The 23,479-nt window shown below is 43.2% G+C and overlaps 1 protein-coding gene and 1 non-coding gene across 5 annotated transcripts in view; both read left to right on the top strand.

Annotated features, from left to right (window-relative positions):
• The first annotated feature begins 11,624 nt into the window (after positions 1-11,624).
• IKZF1 (IKAROS family zinc finger 1) overlaps positions 11,625-23,479 on the top strand; it is an 80,099-nt gene continuing 68,244 nt past the window's right edge. For all 4 annotated transcript variants that reach the window (XM_006270569.4, XM_006270568.4, XM_006270566.4 and 1 more), the window contains exon 1: positions 11,625-11,797. In XM_006270569.4, the coding sequence (XP_006270631.2) occupies positions 11,656-11,797 (142 nt within the window). In that variant the 5' untranslated portion in view covers positions 11,625-11,655. The remainder of the gene's footprint in view (positions 11,798-23,479) is intronic.
• LOC132251031 (U6 spliceosomal RNA) lies at positions 21,297-21,401 on the top strand. The gene has a single exon (XR_009462836.1). It is a non-coding gene; the product is annotated as a U6 spliceosomal RNA (small nuclear RNA).

Here is a 23,479-nt window from a genome sequence, read left to right as displayed (position 1 = left end):
ATTGAACTATGTTGTAATTGGTACTTGACTCCACAGTAGCTGCATTGTGGATGGACCTATGCATCTTTGATTTAGTTGGACCCTCCAGCCAGGTGTGGTCAGGGTGAGAATATCATGATATTGGGTAGAGCCACACTGTGATGGCAGTTTAAAATGTTGATAAGCATCATAGATTCATAGATGCTAGGGTTGGAAGGGACCTCAATAGATCATCGAGTCCGACCCCCTGCATAGGCAGGAAAGAGTGCTGGGTTCAGATGACCCCAGCTAGATGCTTATCTAACCTCCTCTTGAAGACCCCAAGGGTAGGGGAGAACACCACCTCCCTTGGGAGCCCATTCCAGACCTTGGCCACTCTAACTGTGAAGAAGTTCTTCCTAATGTCTAGTCTAAATCTGCTCTCTGCTAGCTTGTGGCCATTATTTCTTGTAACCCCCGGGGGCGCCTTGGTGAATAAAACCTCACCAATTCCCTTCTGTGCCCCCATCCATGGATTCATATTGTCTGTGCTTTGTCCAGGCACGACAGTCATTTACTAGCAAATTAAAAAAAGAGAAGTTATTCCAACTAGTAAGATAAGAGCAGCATATGCAGCTCATGGGACTGATGTTGCATTTCTTGTACATCTCAAGCTTTCCTTTTCTATGTTTTTTGTGTGGGTATGTATACTCCATCTATCTATATCTGTCTGTCCATCTCTCTGCCTGCCTGCCTCTCAGTCTGTCTCATCAATATATATATATATATATATATATATATAAAACTATTCTGTGTGTGTGTGTATTTAACCACCCTAGTTAAAACATAGTTTAAAAAAGAAAAACCCAGCACAATACTAAATAGATATGTATAAACTAAATATGAGTATCTTGCTATATAAAAACATTAGCTTCATAAGAATGAACTCATACAACCCCATGGTTCTAGTTCATTTTTCCAGTTATGAATCATATCATACTTGGCTATTCCTAATGCAAAAATATATTTCTACATTCAGATTCTTGATAGTAACATTACCTCATTCTCTTCTTCAGGATCGTATTGCATTTCCAAAAGCTGCATAAACTATAACAGTGGTTAGGTAGGTCCCAAAGAGTCCCAAGTGAGTGAGGACATCAGTAAAAAAAAGTAGTGGTTACATTTGGAATTTAATAGCAAGCTCATTTCTGTGCATGGACATGGAGTCAGTCTGATCTGCATTACACAGGTGTAAATCTGATTCATCATGTGCAGATTATACTAGATCTGTTTTAGGAGATGCTTGTTTTAGGCAATGACATCCCCCTGTGCATGGTCATGAATCCCTTTGTTGCATCCCTTTGTTGTCTTCTGAGGCATGTGTTCAAACAATCTTCCTCTCCTCATGTAGCTCCACTCTGTGTCGCTGTTAGCCTTGTTCACCTCTCTCCATGTTAAGGTCAGCATGTGCAAAGTGCTAACTTTCATAGCCGTATGCTACAGCCAGGTCAAAAACTCCACAACCGCTCAACTATAATCTACATCCGCTCTATTTTTTGTATTTATGGCAGTGATACAAGCTCCCTAGATCAGGGGTGTTAAACATCTGGTCTGCAGAGCCACATTGTTCAGCTCACAGACTTTTATCCTGATTTCATCTGTGATGGGGAACCTTCCCACAGTGGCAGCCAAGCACGTAGGCTAGAGCTGAGGTGTTGGAGCTCCAGCAACACTGCAGGAAGAAGACTGGTACCATAGAAGACTGGCACTTGTCAGGCTTCTTTCTGCCAAGTCTTGTACCAGCCAAAGAGGACACTATGTGTACTGAATCCAGTATTGTGGGGGAGGGGGAGATGCTGTGGGCCCGATCCAGCCAATGGGACCAGCCTCACATTGTTCATCTGGCCCATGAACTAGTCCTATACTACTGATCTGTCCTGTTTAGCTAGATGAGTTTGACAACCCTGCTCTAGATCTTCAAGAAAGTCTGGTTTCTGGAAAAGTAACTCATAGACTAGGAAACAATCCAAAAAATGGAACATCAGGTAGGATTTTCTACAGCTGATCACAATGATTCACTATAGGCAGCATAACAGGAGCAGGGGTTGAAGAGCAGTTTTAAAGTGAAGAGAGTAGGGCCCTTGTGTGTGAATGCAGGGAGATCAGTCAGTGTGCTAGGGGTGAATGAAAGAAGCTGCAGATGTGATTGTTTCAAAAAAGAATAGGTGGGAATTCTGGAGCAGAGAGGAAGGCAGAGGACAATATGAAAGTCCACAAAGGAGAGGAATATTGAAGGAAGTGACCTATAAATCAAGTGCAATAGTGAACAGAGTGATACAAAGAAGGAAGGGATAAAATGAAGGGGAAGGATGAGGATGTTAGTGGCTGCTGTGTGTGTGTCTGGACAGCCAACTTGTCAAGGCAAGACATAGGGGTCTGAGTAAAAGACTACACTATAAGGATGAACCATGAGGATACTAATGTGGAAGAAGTGTTGGGGCTGTATTAAAAGGAGACTGAGCTCTGTAACTCAAAAGTTTGTGATCTGCATTTCCTGAAGACAATTATTTCTCAGTGATTAGCTGTTTAGTGTAAAACCTGATGACAGGTTTTCTTAACACCACAGGTATCCATAATGCAGAGTTCCATGGATCTGAAAGCCAAAGAGCACAACTTCTTTGTTCAACAAAATTTATCATACTACCCTATTATGGTAGAGTCCACAATTTGGGGGGGAGGGGGAGGATTTTTAAGTGCACAATGAAAATTGGACATCTACATGGCATTTATGCCCTTGAAAATCTTGTCGCTGTCACTGTTATTACATTAATGACTGCATGCCTCATCCCAGTCAGAATCACGGTTATCCCAGGTAAGTAGCAATTGCTGCCCTGAAAAGTTTATAGTCAAAGGCTTCGATCCCACAAAGGGAATCAAATAGGTGGACCCAATGCTCAAGTCATTATTTTTGCAGAATGAAGACCTGAAGACAAAACCTAAAAGGCAGATGAAGCAACCAAGCGGATAAGGGAAAAGAAGTTAAAGAATGAAAATAATATGAGAAAATAATAATCTGTTCCAGTGGAACGGCAATAAAATTACTCATCTGTTGCATTCTGGATGCTGTGGTGAACAAATTCTGTGCTTCAGACAATTTGAAGTAATTTTTTTTTCCTTGAAGATCTGGATATTATGTAGAACTACTTGGTTAAAGTTGATTCCTGACGAAAAGAAGTTTCACTATTTATGTTCTTCTCATGAATCATCATCAGCCAGCTAACAATTGTATGGGTTGACACAGCCCACATGTAGCATGACATCTCAACAAGTAATCCTGTATGATGATGCTGTCATGTGATAATGAAGGAGGACACTACACAGGAAATTACAGCGTTGTATTTTACCTTATAACAAATCACCCATGGCCAAATCTATGGGGTAAGCCTACCATACCTGGCAGTGACACCATCACACAGGCTGTAGAGGTCCACTCAGGCTGCCTCTGAACCAGAACCACAAGAAGCTTCATCTGTATGATACTGCAGGTGGGCTAATTAGAACCTTGGCGTGACAGCCAATTAGCTGTCTATGGCATCCACTGCTGACCATAGTAAGTTTAGCATGGAGACGCAACCTAAGCTGTGCTCTTTTGGTATTGCTAATTACAGCAGTAGACAATTTATAATAATACAAGCTAAGAGAGAATTTGAGAAGAAACTACCTAGAAAACAAAAGGTAACAATAACATTTTTAAAGTACATTAAAAGCTAAAGGCCTGCCAGGGAGTCAGTTGGGTCTTTAGATGATCAGGGTGTAAAAGGGATGCTAAAGGATGACAGGGTCATTGCCAAGAAGCTGAATGCATTCTTTGCATCTGTCTTCACCATGAAAGATGTTAGGGAAATTTTGTCACCGGATCCACTCCTCTCGAAGGACAAATCAGTGGAGCTGACCCAAACTGAGGTTTCAGTAGATGAGGACATAGAAGAAATCAATAAACTAAACGATAACAAGTCACCAGGACCCAATGGCATTCACCCTAGGGTCCTGAAGGAGTTCTGATTGGAAATTGCTGAACTCCTAACTGTAGTATGCAACTTATCAGTAAAAACAGCCTAGGTACCAGAAGTCTGGAGGGTTGCCAATGTGACTCCCATATTTTAAAAAGGCTCTAGAGGGGACACAGAGAAATACAGATCAGTGAGCCTGATTTCTGTTCCTGGAAAACTGGTAGAAACAATGATAAAAAAAATGGTTCAGTACATGGATGAATATGATTTACTAGGTACAATATGATTTACTACACATGTGCTTTACTGCATAGCTTTACTGCATACTTGACTAAATAGCTCCACACTAAAGCATCACAGTCTATATATGCAGCCATATTGGGAAGCAGTAAACTAATTTTGCTATAGGATAGTACTGTCTGGGACAAGTACTAGCTTACAGTGGAGTTATGTGTGCTCAAACACGTGTGTAGACTGTGACTGGGGCTGGCTGGGGCATAAGGGTGCTACAGTGAGGGGGCTGCCTGCTGTTTAATGTTGCACTGTAGCACCCTCATGTCCCAGCCAGCCCCTCCACCGCCCAGTGCCACCACCTGAAGCCTAAGGCTAACCGTCCCCCCGAGTACCCCTGCCAGCCTGGGGATGCTCCACTCTGGCTCAAATTGCTGTAGTCCAAGGTGCGTGTGAAGATACTGCACCTGGGAAGAAGCTGACTCTGGCACGAACTGCGCTGGAGTTTATTCAGGTGCATGAACAGCACATCTAGATGTGCCCACTGGGAAGGAATCAACATAGCTTTGTCAGAAGGAAATCATGTCTCACCAATGTACTAGAGCCCTTTGAGGGTGTCAATAGATGGATTAGGTGATCCAGTTGGCATACTATATTTGTACTTCCAAAAAGCCTTTGACAAGGTCACCCATCTCTTAACTAAATTAGGAAACCATGGGTTTACAGGGAACATCCACTCATGGATTAGAAATTGGCTTAAAGATGGAAAGCAAAAAGTGAGTATAAGTGGCCAGTTTTCAAGATGGAAAAAAGTAAATAGTGGGATCCCCCACAGATCTGTGTTGGGATGAGTGCTGTTCAATATATTCATACGTTATTTGGAAAGGGGAATGAGTAGTGAGTGAGTAGTGAGCAAAATTTGCCAATGATACAAAATTATTTAAAGTGGTAAAAACCAAGGTGGACTGTGAGGAACTACAGAAGAATCTGCCACTGTTGCACAAATGGGCAACTAAATGGCTGATGAAATTCAGTGTAGATAAGGGTATAATAATGCACCTGGGCAAAAATAACCCAAACTAAACCTACACTATGATTCATAGATTCATAGATTCATAGATGTTAGGTTCGGAAGGGACCTCAATAGATCATCAAGTCCGACCCCCTGCATAAGCAGGAAAGAGTGCTGGGTCTAGATGACCCCAGCTAGATACTCGTCTAACCTCCTCTTGAAGACCCCCAGGGTAGGGGAGAGCACCACCTCCCTTGGGAGCCCGTTCCAGACCTTGGCCACTCGAACTGTGAAGAAGTTCTTCCTAATGTCCAATCTAAATCTGCTCTCTGCTAGCTTGTGGCCATTGTTTCTTGTAACCCCCGGGGGCGCCTTGGTGAATAAATCCTCACCAATTCCCTTCTGTGCCCCCGTGATGAACTTATAGGCAGCCACAAGGTCGCCTCTCAACCTTCTCTTGCGGAGGCTGAAAAGGTCCAGTTTCTCTAGTCTCTCCTCGTAGGGCTTGGTCTGCAGGCCCTTGACCATACGAGTTGCCCCTCGCTGTACCCTCTCCAGGTTATCCGCATCCTTCTTGAAGTGTGGCGCCCAGAATTGCACGCAGTACTCCAACTGCGGTCTGACCAACGCCCTATAGAGGGGAAGTATCACCTCCCTGGACCTATTTGTCATGCATCTGCTGATGCACGATAAAGTGCCATTGGCTTTTCTGATGGCTTCGTCACACTGCCGGCTCATGTTCAACTTGGAGTCCACTAGGACTCCAAGATCCCTTTCCACCTCTGTGCCACCCAGCAGGTCATTCCCTAGGCTGTAGGTGTGCTGGACATTTTTCCTCCCTAGGTGCAGCACTTCGCATTTCTCCTTGTTGAACTGCATCCTGTTGTTTTCTGCCCACTTGTCCAGCCTATCCAGGTCTGCCTGCAGCTGTTCCCTGCCCTCCGGCGTGTCCACTTCTCCCCATAGCTTTGTGTCATCTGCAAACTTGGACAGAGTACATTTCACTCCCACGTCCAAGTCGCTGATGAAGACATTAAAGAGTATCGGTCCAAGGACCGAACCCTGCGGGACCCCACTGCCCACACCCTTCCAGGTTGAGACCGACCCATCTACCACGACTCTTTGGGTGCGACCCTCTAGCCAATTCGCCACCCACCGGACTGTGTAGTCATCCACATCACAGCCTCTTAATTTGTTCACCAGTATGGGGTGGGATACCGTATTGAAGGCCTTCCTGAAGTCCAAGTATACGACATCCACCCCTCCTCCTGTGTCCAGGCGTTTCGTAACCTGGTCATAGAAAGAGACTAGGTTGGTCAGGCACGATCTGCCCGCCACAAACCCATGCTGGTTTCCCCTCAGCATAATTTGTCCTGCCGGGCTCTCACAAATGTGAGCCTTGATAATTTTTTCAAATACTTTACCAAGGATGGAGGTGAGACTGACCGGCCTATAGTTGCCCGGGTCCTCCTTCCTCCCCTTTTTGAAAATGGGGACCACGTTAGCCCTTTTCCAGTCCTCCGGGACTTGGCCTGTGTGCCACGAGCATTCGAATATTCCCGCCAGTGGCTCTGCAATGACGTCGGCCAGTGCCTTCAGCACCCTCGGATGGAGCCCATCCGGGCCTGCCGACTTAAAGGCATTCAGTTCTTCCAAGTGACTCTGCACCACCTCAGGATCTACGCATGGAAGTCTGACGCCTTGCTGCTGCCTCTCTACAACCCCAGTGAGAGACTTGTCGTGCCCCTCGCTTAGGAACACTGAGGCAAAGAACTCGTTGAGGAGTTCAGCCTTGTCCCCCCTGTCTGTCACCAATTGCTTCTGCCCATTTAGCAGGGGTCCTATTCCTCCCTGGGCCTTCCTTTTACTCCCTATATATCTAAAAAACAATTTCTTGTTGTCCTTTACTTGGGATGCCATCCTCAGCTCCATGGTAGCTTTGGCCCGCCTAACTGCCTCCCTACAAGCACGAGCAGAGGAGGTATATTCATCTTTAGTGATCTCACCCTGTTTCCACTTTTTATGTGCTCCCCTTTTGGCCCTTAGGCTGCCCTGGATTTCTCTGGTCAGCCATGGAAGCCTCCTGGCCCCTTTCCCTCTTTTGCCTCGCTCGGGGATCGTCTTGCTTTGTGCCCAAAGGATCGTTTCCTTTAGGCACAGCCACCCTTCTTGGGCACCCATCCCATCAAAACTCCTACTCTGCAGTGCTTCCTTGACTAATCGCCTGAGTGCAATGAGATCAGCTTTCCTAAAGTCTAGCACTTTTACCCTACTAGTTACCTTACCCACTCGCCGTCTTATGTTGAATTCTATTATAAGGTGATCACTGTCTCCCAGATAGCTACCGATCTGGAGGTCCCCTATCATGTCATCTCCCGTTGCCAATACCAGATCCAGTATGGCATTCCCCCTAGTGGGACCATACACCTCCTGTGTCAGGTGGAGGTCCTGTACACAAGTTAGAAACCTGCGTAAGCGATGGGACCTTGCTGTCTGCGTCTCCCAGCAGATGTCCGGGTAGTTTAGGTCCCCCATGACTACCGCTCTACCTTAACTGTTACCACACTGGGAAGACATTTTTATGGAAGGGGAACAAGTATGTTTTTGTGGACAGTTTCCTAAAAACATCAGCTCAGTGGTCAGCAGCCATTAAAAAGGCAAACAAAATGTTAGGGATTTTAAGAAGGGAACTGTAAACAAAACTGAAAGCATCATTATGCCCGTTTATAAATCCATGGTGTATCCACACCTTGAATACTGTGCCCAGTTTTGGTTTCCATACCTACAAATGGATATAAAAGAACTAGAGAATATACAGAGAAGGGTAACAAGGATGATTAATGGTATGGAGGGACTTCCATATAAGAAGGGACTAAAGAGGCCAGGCCTACTCAGTTTAAAAGAGACACTTGAAGCGGGGGGACATGATAAGGGTATACAAAATACTAAATAGCAAAGAAAAAGTAAATAGGAATTTATTATTTACTGTCTCTTACAATACAAGAACTAAGGGTCATAAAATTAAACCAGCATGTAGCGAGTTTAAAACAAACCAAAGAAAGTTATTTTTTACACAGTGTGTAATTAAAGTGTGAAACTCATTGCCACCAGATGTGGTGGAAGCTGGTAGTTAGGCAGATTCAAAAAGGAATTGGACAGACGCTTGGAGGAAAGGGGCATCAGTACCTATTGAGCACTGGAGTTAGGGATACAGGCTCTGAATCAGAACTTCCTAGACCTTTAATGCTGGAGGCCACAGACGAAAAAGGAACAGTGGGGAAAAAACACCCTGGTCATCCCTAGTTCAGTCTCTCTTTCGGCATCTGCTCACTGCCACTGAATAGAGGCTGGGCAAGATAGACCTGTGGTCTGACCCAGTAAATGGCAATTCTTATATTCTTACATATGTTCTGTAATCAAGAATGAATCTGACTGGAAATATTCATAGTGCAACACAGTTAAAATGCTCCATTGTAGAACTGACAGCAAAGGGGAAATCTCTTGGACCAACTCCCAAAGATAGATAAGCATCTTCCTGTCAATATTTTGCATTCATTGCAACCCAATTTTACTCATGCAAGATTCCCAGTGAAGTCAATGCAGCACCAGACCCCAAGAGAGTAGCTGGTTACAGTGGCTGTAGGTCATGTAGACATACCTGAGTTTTAAACAAGCTAGCTCAGGTGCTGTTAACAGCACAGAGCTCAGTGCGGGCTGCAAAACCTGCCACGGATGAGGCATGGGTGAGTGGGCAGTTTGCCTGTTTTGAGCTCCATGCTGCTGTGGCTACAGTGCGAGCCCAATGGCAGTGCCCAAACTAGGGAGCTTAAAGCTAGCTCCAGTCTGTCTACATCAGCTGTAATCACAACAGATGAAGAGTGCAAGCAGAACCTAATGTGTTCCATGTGCCAATGTGTGGAAGGTCCCTAGCATCTTGCTGACCATGTGCAAATAGATGTCACATGTCTGTAGCCAGCTGATTCTGACCCTAGAATTGTGAAATCTGGGGAGAAAAGGTGTGCAACGTGCTTAAACGCAATTTTTGTAAATGGCTTTTTCCTTTTAAATATCTTTAAACTAGTGCACAACTATGAACCACTGGCCTGCAAAATTTTATTTAAAAATAATGAAGCAGTTGTAGCTTAGAGGCGCACAAAAAACTCCCCTTTGAAACCACAACTCCTCTATGATGTTACTTCAAAATATCCACCTCAATCTATGTAGCAGAGCACTTCTCTGAGCTGCTTAACCAGTTTCCACTTTCCACCCCAGTAGTGAGTAGAGTGCTCCCTGCATACATTTCCAGCCCATACCGAAGCCTCATGAGACTGAATTACTTATTGCTTGTCCTGTGATAAATCACACTATCAGTGTACTGAGAGTGGTATTTTCCCTTTTAATGCAGGGGTGAAATCTTTCCAGCCGAGCCTTCCAAGCTCTGCTACGTGTATGCAACCCCTGTAAGGCACATGTGGATGCTGGCATAGCTGATAGGAGAATTTGGATTCATATCTCAGCCTACAACCAATCCATGTGGCCTGTGTACCAATCCCTAAAAACAAGGGTTCGTAAAGGGAAATGCCAATATTTTCATAGTTATGCAGTGACAAATCTCTCCTTAAACAATATCATGAACATCAAATATGGTTCTAAAAGACTTGCTCTCAGGCATGACTAACATCCTGCTTTGGGAAGCATAAGTCAATTATATTTACAAAATTTCCTGGAGAGAGATGAGAGTTTTACAAATCTTGGAAACCTTAGTTACAACCTTATTACTGACAGGAAGTCAGGCAAGGTGGCACCGTAGCAAATAACTGGTTCAAGATAGGCATAAGCTTCTGTAGGTAAGAGCCTACTTTGTCAGATACTACAATCAAGTTGGTTGTTGCTTGTGCCTCCCTGAACCACTTAGCTCTAAGGTGCCATACCATCCTACCATCTGCTTGACTTTAGACTAATACAGCTAACTCACTCTAACCTCATTATTATTATTATAGGTACTGTGAAGTTCCAGAGCTACTGTGCTAGGTACTGTACAAACGCAGCAGTTTCTGTTCAAAGATCTTCCAACTTGACTTGATTGTGCAAATATTAAACACTTTTACATCTATGAACAACCCCTTCCAGTCAACAAGGCTGCTCAGGTGTACAAAGTTACTGGTGTGCTAGTGCTTTTGTGGCATGAGGGCAGAGGCAGGAGGGAAACAGTGTTTTTATAAATGGGGAACGGAGGCACGTCAAGAACAGTCCAGTCCCTGCATACCTTTATGTGGGTGCTTGACTTGTTGCACATGCCATTCCATTCGAGGCCCTGGAGTGAAACCTAGGAGATATAGGTTCCAGGCTTGCCTCTGATACTCACTTTTCTGCCTGGCCCAGAAAAGCCAGTGTAAGTCTCACTCTGGCAAACATTTAATTCAGGGGCTTGTCTGAATGGTACTCATCCTTCTTTCGTGATGAAGGGTCAGGTTGTTGAGACATAAGCAGTGGTCTTTCCTTTCAATGGAGATGCTACTGAGAGGCTGTCTTAGAGGCAGCAGCTTTGCCTTGGGATCCATGCTAGGCTACCTCTACGATGACCATCTGCAAGGACTTTGCAAGGTTTCTTCAGCTCTACGTCACGTGGGGGAACCCTCTCCTGGCTTCTCTCAGAAGTTGGCCCATTTGACCAGCTGGGGTGGTCACTCAGGCAGTCACCGGCACCGGGCTGGCATTTTGCTTTGAAAGCTGAGCTGGTTTGGCAGCTAACTTGTGGGACAGGCTTTGCTGCCTCCCAGCACCCCTTTTCTTTGGAGCAGCTGTGGCCTTTGGCACCAAAAGCAGCAGTTGCCCCATTTCCCTCTGGGCACCAGGCTGACATTTTGCCTTGAGGGCTGAGCTGGTTTGGGAGCTAACTTGTGGGATGGGCTTCGTTGCCTCCCAGCACCCCTTTTCTTGGGAGCAGCGAGGCCTTTGGTGCCCAGGAGAGCAGCAGTGGCTGCATTCCTCTCTGGGCCGCCCGGGCTGGCATTTTGCTTTGAGGGCTGACCTGGTGTTGGCGGCTAACTTACGGGATGGGCTTTGCTGCCTCCCAGCACCTGTTTTCTCTGGAGCAGCCGTGGCCTTTGGGCTGGAGCGGGACAATCGCTCCGTTCCCTTCCGGGCACCGGGCTGGCATTTTGGCTTGAGGGCCGAGCTGGTTTGGGGGCTCACTTATGGGTGGGCTTTGCCACCTCCCAGCACCCCTTTCCTTGACAGGGGCAGAGCCGGCTGGGGCTGAGGAGCTGTGAGGGGAGGGGTCACGGAGCAGCTCCCGCCGGCCGGCCGGCGCCCGCAGCCGGCCCGAGGGGGTGTTGCCGTCATGTGCCAGCCCCTGCGCCTCGGGCTGGCTTTAAAGGCAAAAAGCCCGGGCCGGGCGAGGCGCGGGGGGAGCCGGTATGCCCGGCGCAGGCAGGAGCCGCGATGTTGCACTGGAATGAGGAAGTGGAGTGGCGAGGGGAGGGACCGCCAGCTTCGCTGCCTGCGCTGCGCGCCGGAGCCGCGGCACATGGAGCGGGACCGGGGTGCTGGGAGCGCTGTGTGCAGCCCGCCGCGGCCGGAGCAGGTACCGCGGCCCCGCGCCAGCCGGGGCTCGCACCTGTCGGAGCGCGAGCGCGAGCGGGAGCGGGAGCGCGGCCCCAAGTCCTGGCGCTGGCGGGGCAGGGGGCGAGGGCTGCGCCGGGACCGCGCGGGGCGGCGATGCTCCGCGGGAGCCACCTGCATCTGCACCTGCCTCTGTCTGGGGGGTGCAGCGCCCGGCCGCGGCCGGGACGAGCTGCGTCCTGCCAGCAGCCGGGGTGGGACTGGGTGCCCCTCCTGGGGCTGTGATGCTGGGATGCTAACTCCCTCTCCCCAAACTCATCCCAGCCGGCCGGGCTTTCTGCTTTCTCTTCTGGAGGATGGAAAAAAAAAAGAAAGAAAGAAAATAGACAAGCAGGGGAGGGCAGGAAGTTTTTGTGAAAGAAACCTGGGGGATTAAAGAGGCTGTAAACCGGGGGGGTCCTTTAGAAAAAGAAAATACCTATGAAGATCACTGCTTTTGCTCCTCTGTCCAGACCAAGAACTAAAGCCACCTATTGCTATGTAGGTGGTTGAGAAGAGACCCAGGGGTCGCTTTGGATGGGATGCTTCAAAAGTTTGCAGAGCTGGAGAGCAATGATTTGTCCAGGATGGTTGGGACAGGGGTGATCCTGCCTCGGGCAGGGGTCTGGAGGTGCCTTCCATCCCCATTTCTTTCTGATTATGAGCTTGTTATTTAAAAGCCTGAGAGGCGAGCAACAGGGCAGTAAAAAAAAAACAAAACCGACCCCCCTCTGCGAAACAGGCAGTGGCCCCTTGGTGTCAGTGTCTGGGAACCCCCTGTTGCACCTAGGTTCATTCAGAAGCTAAGTTCAACTAGTTGGCTTGTGGGATTTGTAGAAAGAAGGTGCCGGGGTTGTAATAGCTGTCAAGTTTACATAACATTATTAGCCAAGTGCTTTTAGTTTGGGGGTGATAGGGGCTGAGGGGGCAAGGGGTATAAGGAGATAACTGCTGTACAAATGAAAGCTTAGCAAATTGTTTCCTTCTTTATGGTGAAGGCACTTTCAGTGGAAGCTTTGCTTTTTTTGTCACACCATCCAGCAAACTTCTTTTTTGCAAAGTGATAGCTTTGCTCTGTGCTCCCTTTTAAAAGTGGGGTGTATAGAATTAGGGTTGCAACAATGTCACCCCTCAGCTGTCATTTATAAGGGAACTGTTCATTTTGTGGTATTTTAGGAAATCTTTCTGGATGGCTCTTGGACAGTATTTTAGAAGGCAAGGGCACAGATGTCCTACGCTGTGCAAAGCATCCTGCATTTAGGACTTTTTTGAAAGTTAAGATCATGATAGTAATAAAGGTTGCTTTCTGCTCACAAGGAACACTTAAAACTAAAACTCTGATGCCAGTTATAACCTCACACTCTGAGCAGGAAGCTGGTGCTTTTAAGACACCATGGTCTGCTGCTCAAACATGGCAAATGTTCTGAGAGGACTATAAGGTTGCTGTTTTTGAAAAAGAGTGCACTTGCACATGTAAATGCAGCTGACATTTTCAGAAAGTTTAATTGTAGAAATCGGAATGACTTTCTCATTAGGCTTTGTCTTAGGATGATTTTTAACATGTCAAAGAGCCAGATGTCTCATAGGTTGTGTCAATATGCATCCACTGCTTAATAGTCTTGGAGAAACTAAAGGAAAAGTAGTGTAGAAAGGATACTACATTTCTTTCATGTGTCTATTTCTCTGGTCACCCTCTGCCCATTTTTAATTGGGAGAAAAGCTTAAAGTTTAAAAAAACAGTAATTAAAGATAAGGGACCAGATTCTGCAAATGTAGACACACAATCCTTAGCTTTACTTGACTACGCCTGTGCAGGATAGAACCCACCATAAATACAGCTGCTAACTCTTCTGTAAATGATCATGAAAGCATGGAGGAAAGAGGAAATGTTAAAACATACTACTTTTACAAAAAGTAGCAAAACTCTCTCCCAACAATTGAAACGGCTTGATGCGCATCACCCAAAACAAGGATATTTCATGAGCCTGTTGCCACTCCATCTTTGATTTACCTCTTTTTGCTAAATGTATTGTAAAACTTTACTCATGTGAGAGCTCAGAGTACCATTTATACTGTGGCATCTAGCCAAAGCATGTGTGTGAAATATGGAGCAGCAGTTTTGACTGGAAATGTTATTGTTTTTATTGATTTGACAAGCCAGATCCATAACTTTCATTCAGCTTATGCTATGATGCCATTGTTTGCTAATATAAATATTTAAGGAAAAGACAAAAAGATTGCTATTATTTGTGAGTCTACTTTAGGCCTAGTATTCCTGTTCATGGAACTAATAAGATTTGTACCACAATGCTAAACACTTTTTGAAAAGTTGCTACTTCACCTATGGAGAAGCTGCTTTTCTAATGCCAATTAGCAATTTAGATTTCTTGCCTCATATTTCATTCCTCAGTGCCTGTCCAAAAGAGACATAAAAGTAGATGTTAACTAATTTTACCTTTTAAAAAAATTGGAAAGAACCAAAAAAAAACCCCCCCAAACCCTCCAGATCAAGCACTTAAACTTTTTGTCTGAAGCAAATCGGAATGTCCACGTGCTAAATCCTTATCTTTTCAAACTGCCCTTTGGGGACAGTAGAAATTAGATGACAACTAAGTGCTTTTTGAACCCGCGGTGTGTCTACTGACAAACTCTTCTTTTCAAAAACCACTATCCTCATTAGTGTGAACTGGGTTGGGGGAGGCACGAGAGCTACATTTCCTTGCTTGTGGTTCATACTTAGTAATCAGCAGTCTTAGAGATGCAGCCAGCTTTAAAAGTCATGTAACAAACATTAAGCGTGGGTGAATGTCTTCTGTGGATTGAGTTATCGTTTTATTTGTAAAATTTAATTACAATTTCCTTCTTTTATAAAGTTAAACCTACCAAAATGGAAACTAAAATAACAAAGTTGCAGCAGTTTTTTGGTTTGTTTCTTTTATTTGAGAAGCAACATTTTGGATGGAAACATGACCCTCTTGAAGCCAATAGGAGTTTTATCACTGTCTTGACTGGGAGCCAGGATTTCACACCTGACACACTAACACCTGGAGGGACAACCTATCTTCCATATGTTATATTAGTGAAGCTGATCAGGAGACAGAGGCATACTGTGAAATTTTTAGAAACAATGCAAATTTAGTCTGGGGTTAGCAGCTGAGACTTACCCATTAAATGCCAATTATTTATTGGATAATGCAGGGAAAAAACCCACAGGAGTTCAATGGCTTAAATAGGATGGTTGCTCCTTTGCATGATAGTAGCTGGAAAAACTCAATGCGATTCTTTGGTACTTGTGGTGAGGCTTTTTGCAGCATAGTGTTTGTATAGAAGTTTCAGTAGAGTAAAGAACACATCATGCAGTTGTGACTGAGTTTTCTCACTGGTACAGCTCACCTGGGGCAAAGGTTAGCAAAATGTTCCACAAGATACGTTTGTGTCTGGTACTCATGGCACATGCAGTATGCAACCAAAAGCAGCTATCCCCGTTTCACTATGAACATAGCTGGGTTTATTTAGTTGTTGCCTTTAATAGTGGTTTACCTGTCCCTTCTACTGACTGCATACACTAACATTGTGTGACAGGAGAATCACATCTTGGTTTTTAAAGGTATTGTGTCAATATTGCTCTGCAGAGGATTCAGATAACTCAAAAATGAATCAAAAATATTTTTATTTGAGCTGAAAAGTGTATTTTGCACTAAGAATTTGATCATTCAAAAGGTAAGGAAAATGGGGTTAGTTTCCATTTAAATGGCACAAAGTGTGCAAAAGTAGAATTTAATTAAATGTCTTGTTTTGGCTATTTAAGCCTCAAAACTGGGGTGGGGGTGGGGGAGAGGGAATCTAAAATTATGCTGTCAGCCCAATCCTATCACTGTGCCTGGCAAATCTTCCATAAAAAGTTCAGAGGAAATTTGTATGTAAGAGGACTACATAGCCTGATCTGTAGTGAATTATATAAACTATAATTTGTTTTAAAAAAATCCCATTTGTACTTGAATACATTTCAACTAAATTTACACTAAATAGTAAAATGTAGTGTAGATTTTACAAATGGATTCTTTAGAAGATAGGTTACCAGTTCTGCATCTGTGAAGAGTGATATGCTGCTGAAGTGATAATGCTCTCCTACAGAATTTCCCTTCTTAGCCTGCAATAAGCTGTGTGCTCCAGAAGAACATTTGATTATCCAGAAGAAGGGCTGACAATCTAAGAATTTTCCTTTTTGTAACCCTTACATGTCCCTACCAAAAAAGGGGGACAGTGGGACAGCCTCCTCAGACAAATATACTTGCTTGTTGGAAACATGTAGAAATGAACAGGAAATACAATCTTTCAGTTGAAATGTAGAGGAGGAAGACTCCGATAAAAAAAAAAGAAAAGTTGGATTATGTGAAATCTTCTGAAAACCCTTGTTCCTTGCTGGAGTGGTCCAAAGCAAAGCTTGCTCTTCACAATCATTTTTAGAAACCAGGAAATCCCCCCAAATCTCTTTGATTTGGCAGTGAATTTTAAATGAGGAGTTGTGTCTAAGCCCTTTCAGTACATCCTCATTGACTATATTAACTTATTTCCCTAGTGGTTGCCCAGCAGAACTGAATACAGGGAGCAACTTTTTGCTTCTGAAGTCATCTTTGACTTGCCCTTCTCCATCCTGTGTCCTATCTGTGTGTGTTATCACTACAGAAAGCTAACAGGAATTTTGCATCGAATACAGCCATAAATTTGAACTGACCTACAAATGTCTTTTGAGGGAGAGAGGAGATTATGGTATAACTTAAAATATCAAACCATGCCCTTTCCCGTTAGGATACTCCCCCCTTTTGTACTCTGGTTGCATGAACATGAAGACATTGCAGAACAGATACTGAGGTGCACAGCTGTGATTGCAGTCTTGGACAGACCATAGTCAAACTGGACCTATCTACATGTGCAATTAGTGCATGTGAATAAACTCCAGAGCTTATTGCTCCAGAGTTTTTTCCTCCCAGGTGCACCATTTGAACATGCGCCTGAGAACTATTAACTCCAGAGCAATTTACTCTGCTGTTTATTCAGGCAAAGCACATAGAGCCAGTTTGAAGTAGCCCATGCTGGCAGGGAGCCCTGGGGGTCAGCTTGCCAGCCCAGTGCTGTTCCCCGGCTCCACATGCTGCAGAGGGGCTGGGTAGGGCACAAGGCAGCTTCAGTGTAGGGCTAGCCGACAACCAGTTCCTGGACTGAAACACCCTTATACCACCAGCCAGCCCAGCTGGTGTCTACATGTGCATTGCTGCGGAGTTGTTTACTCCACAGCAGGATAGTACTTATATTCACAAGTACTATCCTGCTGTGGAGTAAATTAGTTTAGAGCAGCCTAATAGCTGCACACGTGTAGACACAAGACATTTACTAAGCAGCTAATTAGCCAACTGCACAGTAAATATCTTGTGTAGATGCACCCACTGAGCTGTAGGTGTTGGGTGCAAATCCAGGTCCTGACCCTGCACAGACTCATGTATGCACTTCCCTTGTTTCATGTGATTATTCCATCAGGTTGGATGCTTACACATGTATGTATGCATCAAGAAAGCAACAACAAAATGCATCTCTGGTGCCTTTCCAAAAGAGGCATCACCAGGTGATTGAAATAAAATATAATCTAAAATGCTTATAATCATACAACCAATGGAAAACATTTATTTCTGCAGTTGAATTTGAAAGAAGAGATTATTTAAACAAATAAAAATGAAAATGACTCCTGTCGACCTGTTTAATAGATTTCTCCACCAGGGTGAAGGTCTTATTTACTGCTGCATTCTTCCAAAATTACACCGATGTTACCCCACTGAAAACAGTGGAGTGACAGCAGAATAAAAGTGGAGCCATCTTTGAATCCGAAGATTGCCAAACACAAAGTCATCAAACTGGAACAAACTGTGGAGAATATCTGCTAATTTATTTCATGTATATAGTAATCTTAGATGTTATTGGAAACTGTATATGGCAAAAAAAAAAAAAAGAACATAGGTTTATTAAATGATTATTCAGTCTGGTAATACCCTTTACAAATCCATAATAGCTTTAACACTGTAAAAAGAATTAGGAAGTGTTTCTGCATTTGTTGAATATAGTCATTAAAACCTCTTGTACTTTGGGAAAACCAAATTGTTTGCTGATCCTTACTTCAATGTACAGTCTAGGATAGTTGGCAATAAGAGCTCTGGATATAAAATGACCAAGACCATATTGGTAGATTTGCTGTGATAAAGATTTTGTGTTTTTCTTTTTTGAAAAGCAAGTGATATATAAAAAGACGTGAAAATTGCAGAGCTTCATGTGTTGCTCCCTTTGACTTGAATGGAGCCTTGCAGTAGCACCTGAGGGAACTGTTTGGCTGTGTGATAGTGTTCATTGTTCTTAGTCCCTGAATTTATACACCTCTTGTTATCAGCCAGTTTATTTATTTGATGGAAGTGCTTATATCTTCTATGTGATGGTGATTATTTTTAGTACTTTTTTCCATTTGATTCTTACTGAAGGAAGGTGACACAGTTTTTAATGAATTAATAAACTGTGGCTTTAATTAGGAAAACTGAGTTTTGTCATATTTTTTCTCACATTGTGCAGAGCACAATAGGGTAGTTTGTCTAACATTTTTGAGGAAGACCTCTTTATATTTGCAGCATTTTAGATATTGATATGTGCAGTTTGCTAGAATTTATATACAAAGTAAAGAGAAAATATTTCTCTCATACTGTAATATTTATATTACTAAAATAGAGGACTACTAAGAATACATTTGGAAAATATAATATTAATACAAATAGAAATGTACACACACGTATATAAAGGTATAGAGAAGATCTGCTTTTTGTCATCATTTGCAGTGGTTTTACAACAAATTCCAAAAGACTGAAAATTATATAGGATGTTTGATACAACTTTTTTCATACCCTCACAATTGTTCACTAACATGGAAATTAATTTTACATGTGCCAGGCATATAAATGTTTCAAATCTGCACTGTTAGCAGGGTTCTTTTCTTAATTTCATGTCTTGAATTACAGCGCTTCCCTCATTTTGTAGACAGGAACTCTCCATTGAAATTTGACTGCATGCTTATAATTGTATTGTCAATTCCTATAGTTAACCAGCATTTGCACCAGGCAGGAGCAAAAAAGGACTGAATTAAATAAACACTTCCCTAGCCTTTATGGAAAATGATAAATGTAGAATTGGTGGAGAGAAGGAGGGTAAAGAGGGTATTGATTTACTTAATTTTAAACTTTTTTTTCTGGAAGTATTTCAGTGGGAATTGGAATGATACTGAAGTCCCTTGTGTGATCCTCAGTTTTTAGTCTTCAAAAAGGGACCTTTTTCCTCCTTAGTTATTATTTATAGTGACTAGTGTGATGAGGAGGAAATTAAAAATAGAATTAAAATGGTTCTAAAGTAAAGTCATTCACGGAGATTGTGAAGTCTACTTTATTAAATTACAATAATACAGTTAATTATTAGCTGCTTGTTGAGATATTGAACACTTTTAATTAAAACTAGTTTGCAGGTTTCTAGCAATTTTCTACCAGTATTTTCACCATGTCCTTATGGGTTGCACATTATACCCCTCTTTTTATCCAAGTTTAAAACTTTCCTGCTTCTGTTTTCATTAAACACGAAGGCCAATGGTCATGTAAAACTAAACAACCTAATTTTCAGGAGGTATTTTCTTTATAAAACAATAGAATATAACAGATGAAGCATTATATATATTGGATTTTGTATTTCTGTTGTCCTTTCTCCTGGTTGCTGAGCTTGACCAGACTGGAGGGAATGACCTCCTCTCTAGCTTTTTGCAGTGCAAAGCCCTCTGGTGCAGCCAGAGATCCAGCTATGCTGCAGACCTGCAGGAACATGCAACTGCTGACTTTTTTTATTCAATGAATTGGGGTCCCTGTGCACACGCCATGTAGCACTTAGTTATGACTTTGATGTACATATGCTTTCAAATTCATGGAGCTGGCCAGTTTTTCAGTTGTCATGCTTGCTTGGTAGTTGCTTTGGGTCAGTTTTGCTTAGCTGTCCCCTTAGTCTTTAGGCTATGGTTGAAACTAGGATCCATGTTAGATACATTGCTGCAGCTAGGGTTTTTGTTTTTTGGGTTTTGTTGGTGATGTAACTTGTCTGATTAAGAGCCAACAAGACTTGTCAAAGACCACAAAGATGATCTTTGCTGTAACTTGAGATGTCACTTTAGGCCAGATCCTGCAGTTTTCAGAGTCGTCCATTTACCTCATTGGACGTGTTTGGGTGAGGGAGGTTACAAAACCAGCCTGTACCCTGTGGCTGTTGTGAAGGATGGTTTTTTTTGACCTGTGGTTACAGCAGTTGAAGAGCCCATATTCAGTCATTCTCACTGCTGCATTCATTGTGACTAGGATTTTCAAAAGCACATGAGGGATTGAGGACCAGAAGCCTTATTGCAAATGGGGTTTGTTCTTCTAAATCCTCTAGATACGTTTAAAAATCACATTTTAGTTTGGGCATAATATGAAAGAGAGCTGTTTCACTGGATATGGGGCTGCTTAGTTCTGTAGTGATTAAAGTTAGGCTTTTTGGGGGGATCCTTCCATATACTAGCTGAAGCTACACATCCTACAAAATAGGAAAAAAGTAGCAAGAGGCATGAAGTGCTAACACAGTCTTACTTAACAAAACCATAGCTAGGGATATGTAAAGAGTGCCAGGCTCTGAGCTTGGGTGTAAATCCTAAGTAGCTCCACCGGCAACAATCGGGGTACCAGTTTGTACTAGCATAGCAACAAGTAGGATATGGCTTTTCCTTAGTTAAAGACATGTGCATAAACTTCAGGCTTGTGTTTTGTCCCAGTGAAGTCACTGCCCATGTGCTTGCAGTAAAGAGTGTCTGTAAGTGTTTGCACCATTGTAAAGCGTTAGGTCATGATCTCAACCCTGCAATCTTTCTACATTCTATTCCCAGAGTTTTGGTTGTGTAAGAGATGCAGGATTTAGCTTCATGCTTGTATAGCATTGACATTGATAAAGTACTGTATGAATGCTAAGTATGCATTTTCTGCGTGGAAGTTAAATGTTTGAGGTTTAAATTTACCTTTCAATTTGCATTGTAGGATATGAGGTAAAATAATCAGCACTCTATTTGCAGAAAACAATTTAGTGTATTTTGAAAGATTAGGAAATCGTCCATATGATTCCCCCTGACCTCCTGTCCTCAGCCTCCTCAATGACCCCTTAACTTGTGGGCCCAAATTCACCCCAGTGTTGTTCTCCTGAAGTGAATTAAAATATGAGGGATGAATTTGACTCATTTTGATTATACATAAAGTGGGGAAAAGGTTCTAATCTAAAATGTACATATTAAACCAAATCCCCTTCTCAGTTCCACCAGTGCACCTCAGATTAATTTAATTGGCACTGCATGCATGTACCAGAGCAGAGCTGTTTCTGTGGGGCTGGGGACTTCTGTGCTTGCTTTGGCAGCACATATACTAAAATTAGAATTATATAGAGAAGATTCACATAGCTGCTGCACAATGATAACACAAATTTGTGAAGTGTTTCACAATTTTTTGGAGCTAGACTGTCCTCCGTGGGAGACGACAGATCAAGGAACAATGGTCTCAGGTTGCACCAAAAGAAGTTCAGGATAGATATTAGGAACAACTTTCTCACTAGGAAGGTGGTGAAGTACTGGAACAGGTTACCCGGAGAGTAGTGGAATGTCCATCCTTGGAGCTTTTTAAGACCTGGTTAGATAAAGCCTTGGCTGGGATGATTTCACTGGGGCTGGTTCTGCTTTGAGCAGAGGTTGGACTAGATGATCTTCTGAGGACCCTTCCAAACCTCATTTGCTATGATTCTATTAAAAATTAGAAGTGTTCCTCCCTTGACCACCTTCAGAATTATGTACATGCTACCACTTAAGCATGATGAAGCTGGTATACCTGTGTACTTCCCATAATCACAACACAAGATGAGTTATGGGGAGAAGTTGCAGAAAGGGGAAAAATCATGGCCAATTGGCCATGCCCGAACACATGGAATTTGACTAGTGGACTGTATAGATATTACTGAGAATGGGACAAGCTCCTATATCTGTACTTAGGCACATAAATAAAAGAGACCTGCATTTCCAGAATTGCTGAGTCCTGAATCTCTTCTTGTCTTAGTGAGAGCTGGGTGTGCTCATCCCCTTGCCAACCAGGCTGCTTACAGTAAATGGCCAAACATCGGCTCTCAGTATCCAACTTTAGCCATGGAAGTTTAAAGGATGTCAGCCAAACTCACTGCTGATGTTAGCAGAGGCAATAAAAGGGAAGGCAGTGAAATATCCACACACATGCCGGTGGTGAATTATTAGAAATTACAAGAGGGTTGTTTTTCTTTTTGACTAAATAAAAGGAACTTTCTCCAAATTTCATGCTGTGGACACTTCCATTAAAGTCCTTTTGGTGGATACTCCTCTGATAAGAGCCTAGATGATTATTCACAATGCTACCACTTAAACACAATGAGGCTCATATACCTCTGTATTTCCCATAATCACAGCATAAGATGAGCTGTACTGAGCTGTAGGGAGGGTCTTAAATAATTCCTTTGTAGGAGATCCTAACATCCTTGCTTATAGTGCTGTCTTATTGCCCTTAAAGTCACTGACAAGGCTTCTGATTTTTCAGGAGCCTAGATCAGGGCACCCTTTCTTACTTGGTTATCGTTAAGTCAATAGTGCCCATAAAAATTTAGCCCAGTAAAGATATTGTGCCTCTGTAAGGATTCAAGAAAACTTATTCTAGTGGTGAAGAGAAAAGGACACAATGTTTTACCGCACAAAGATTCAGAACCTAGTTGTGTGTTCTTTACTGACCTGAAACTCCCTGAAGTTGTTTGGGACTTGCCTGGGAGTTATCAACTAAGGCTGTTTTAATACAGCATTGTATAGGTATTTTTACCTTTCAAACTTCTACAAGTTTAACACGTTACACATTTTTTTATAAAAATGATTGATTCTGTGTGTCTTAAGCTCATATAAGGCACACTATACATTTCCCAAAAAAATGTTAAAAAAGGAACTTCCTCCTCTCCCTTTCCCCTACCAAACCCATATATTCCCTTTGCACTCATTTCAGAAGTCTAGACAACCTTGTGTTGACCCCTTTTCCCCACCTTCAAAAAGAAAGGGGAAAAGTATGAGCCTTGCAGCATGTCCTGAGGAGTCAGTGAACCCAGATTCTGATAAACTCAAGAAGATCTTTTCCAGAATGGTGGACATCAATCTCAGGTCACCCAGCCACCTGCTCTATCCTATCTAGCCCAGGAGTATTCTCCTTTATAGAAGTTGTGCTCTCGAGCTCAGCTCCCCATTTAGAAATTGAGAAATCTTTGCAAAATTAACTCCACATCCGTCTCCAGCAAACAGGCAGGAAGGAACATGCATTAGGAAATATACATGATACGGCACTGGGTCTGCTGCTGAAATAATGGGCTGGTGAGTTTTATTGTGTTGAATGCTGGTAGGCTCAGGAACGATATAATAGAAGTGTACATATTTAATTATCCTTTTCTGTGTGAAGTGCCCATCTTCAGTGGATTTAATGAAACTCACCTCAGATTCCTCTTTGCTTTCTCTGAAGCCCTAGAGATAGAGTTT

Source organism: Alligator mississippiensis, chromosome 5 (genome assembly GCF_030867095.1).
Source record: "Alligator mississippiensis isolate rAllMis1 chromosome 5, rAllMis1, whole genome shotgun sequence".
In the NCBI taxonomy this organism is placed as follows: domain Eukaryota; kingdom Metazoa; phylum Chordata; order Crocodylia; family Alligatoridae; genus Alligator; species Alligator mississippiensis.
The sequence above is the reverse complement of the archived record's forward strand: the minus strand, read 5'-3'. Positions and strand labels throughout refer to the sequence as shown.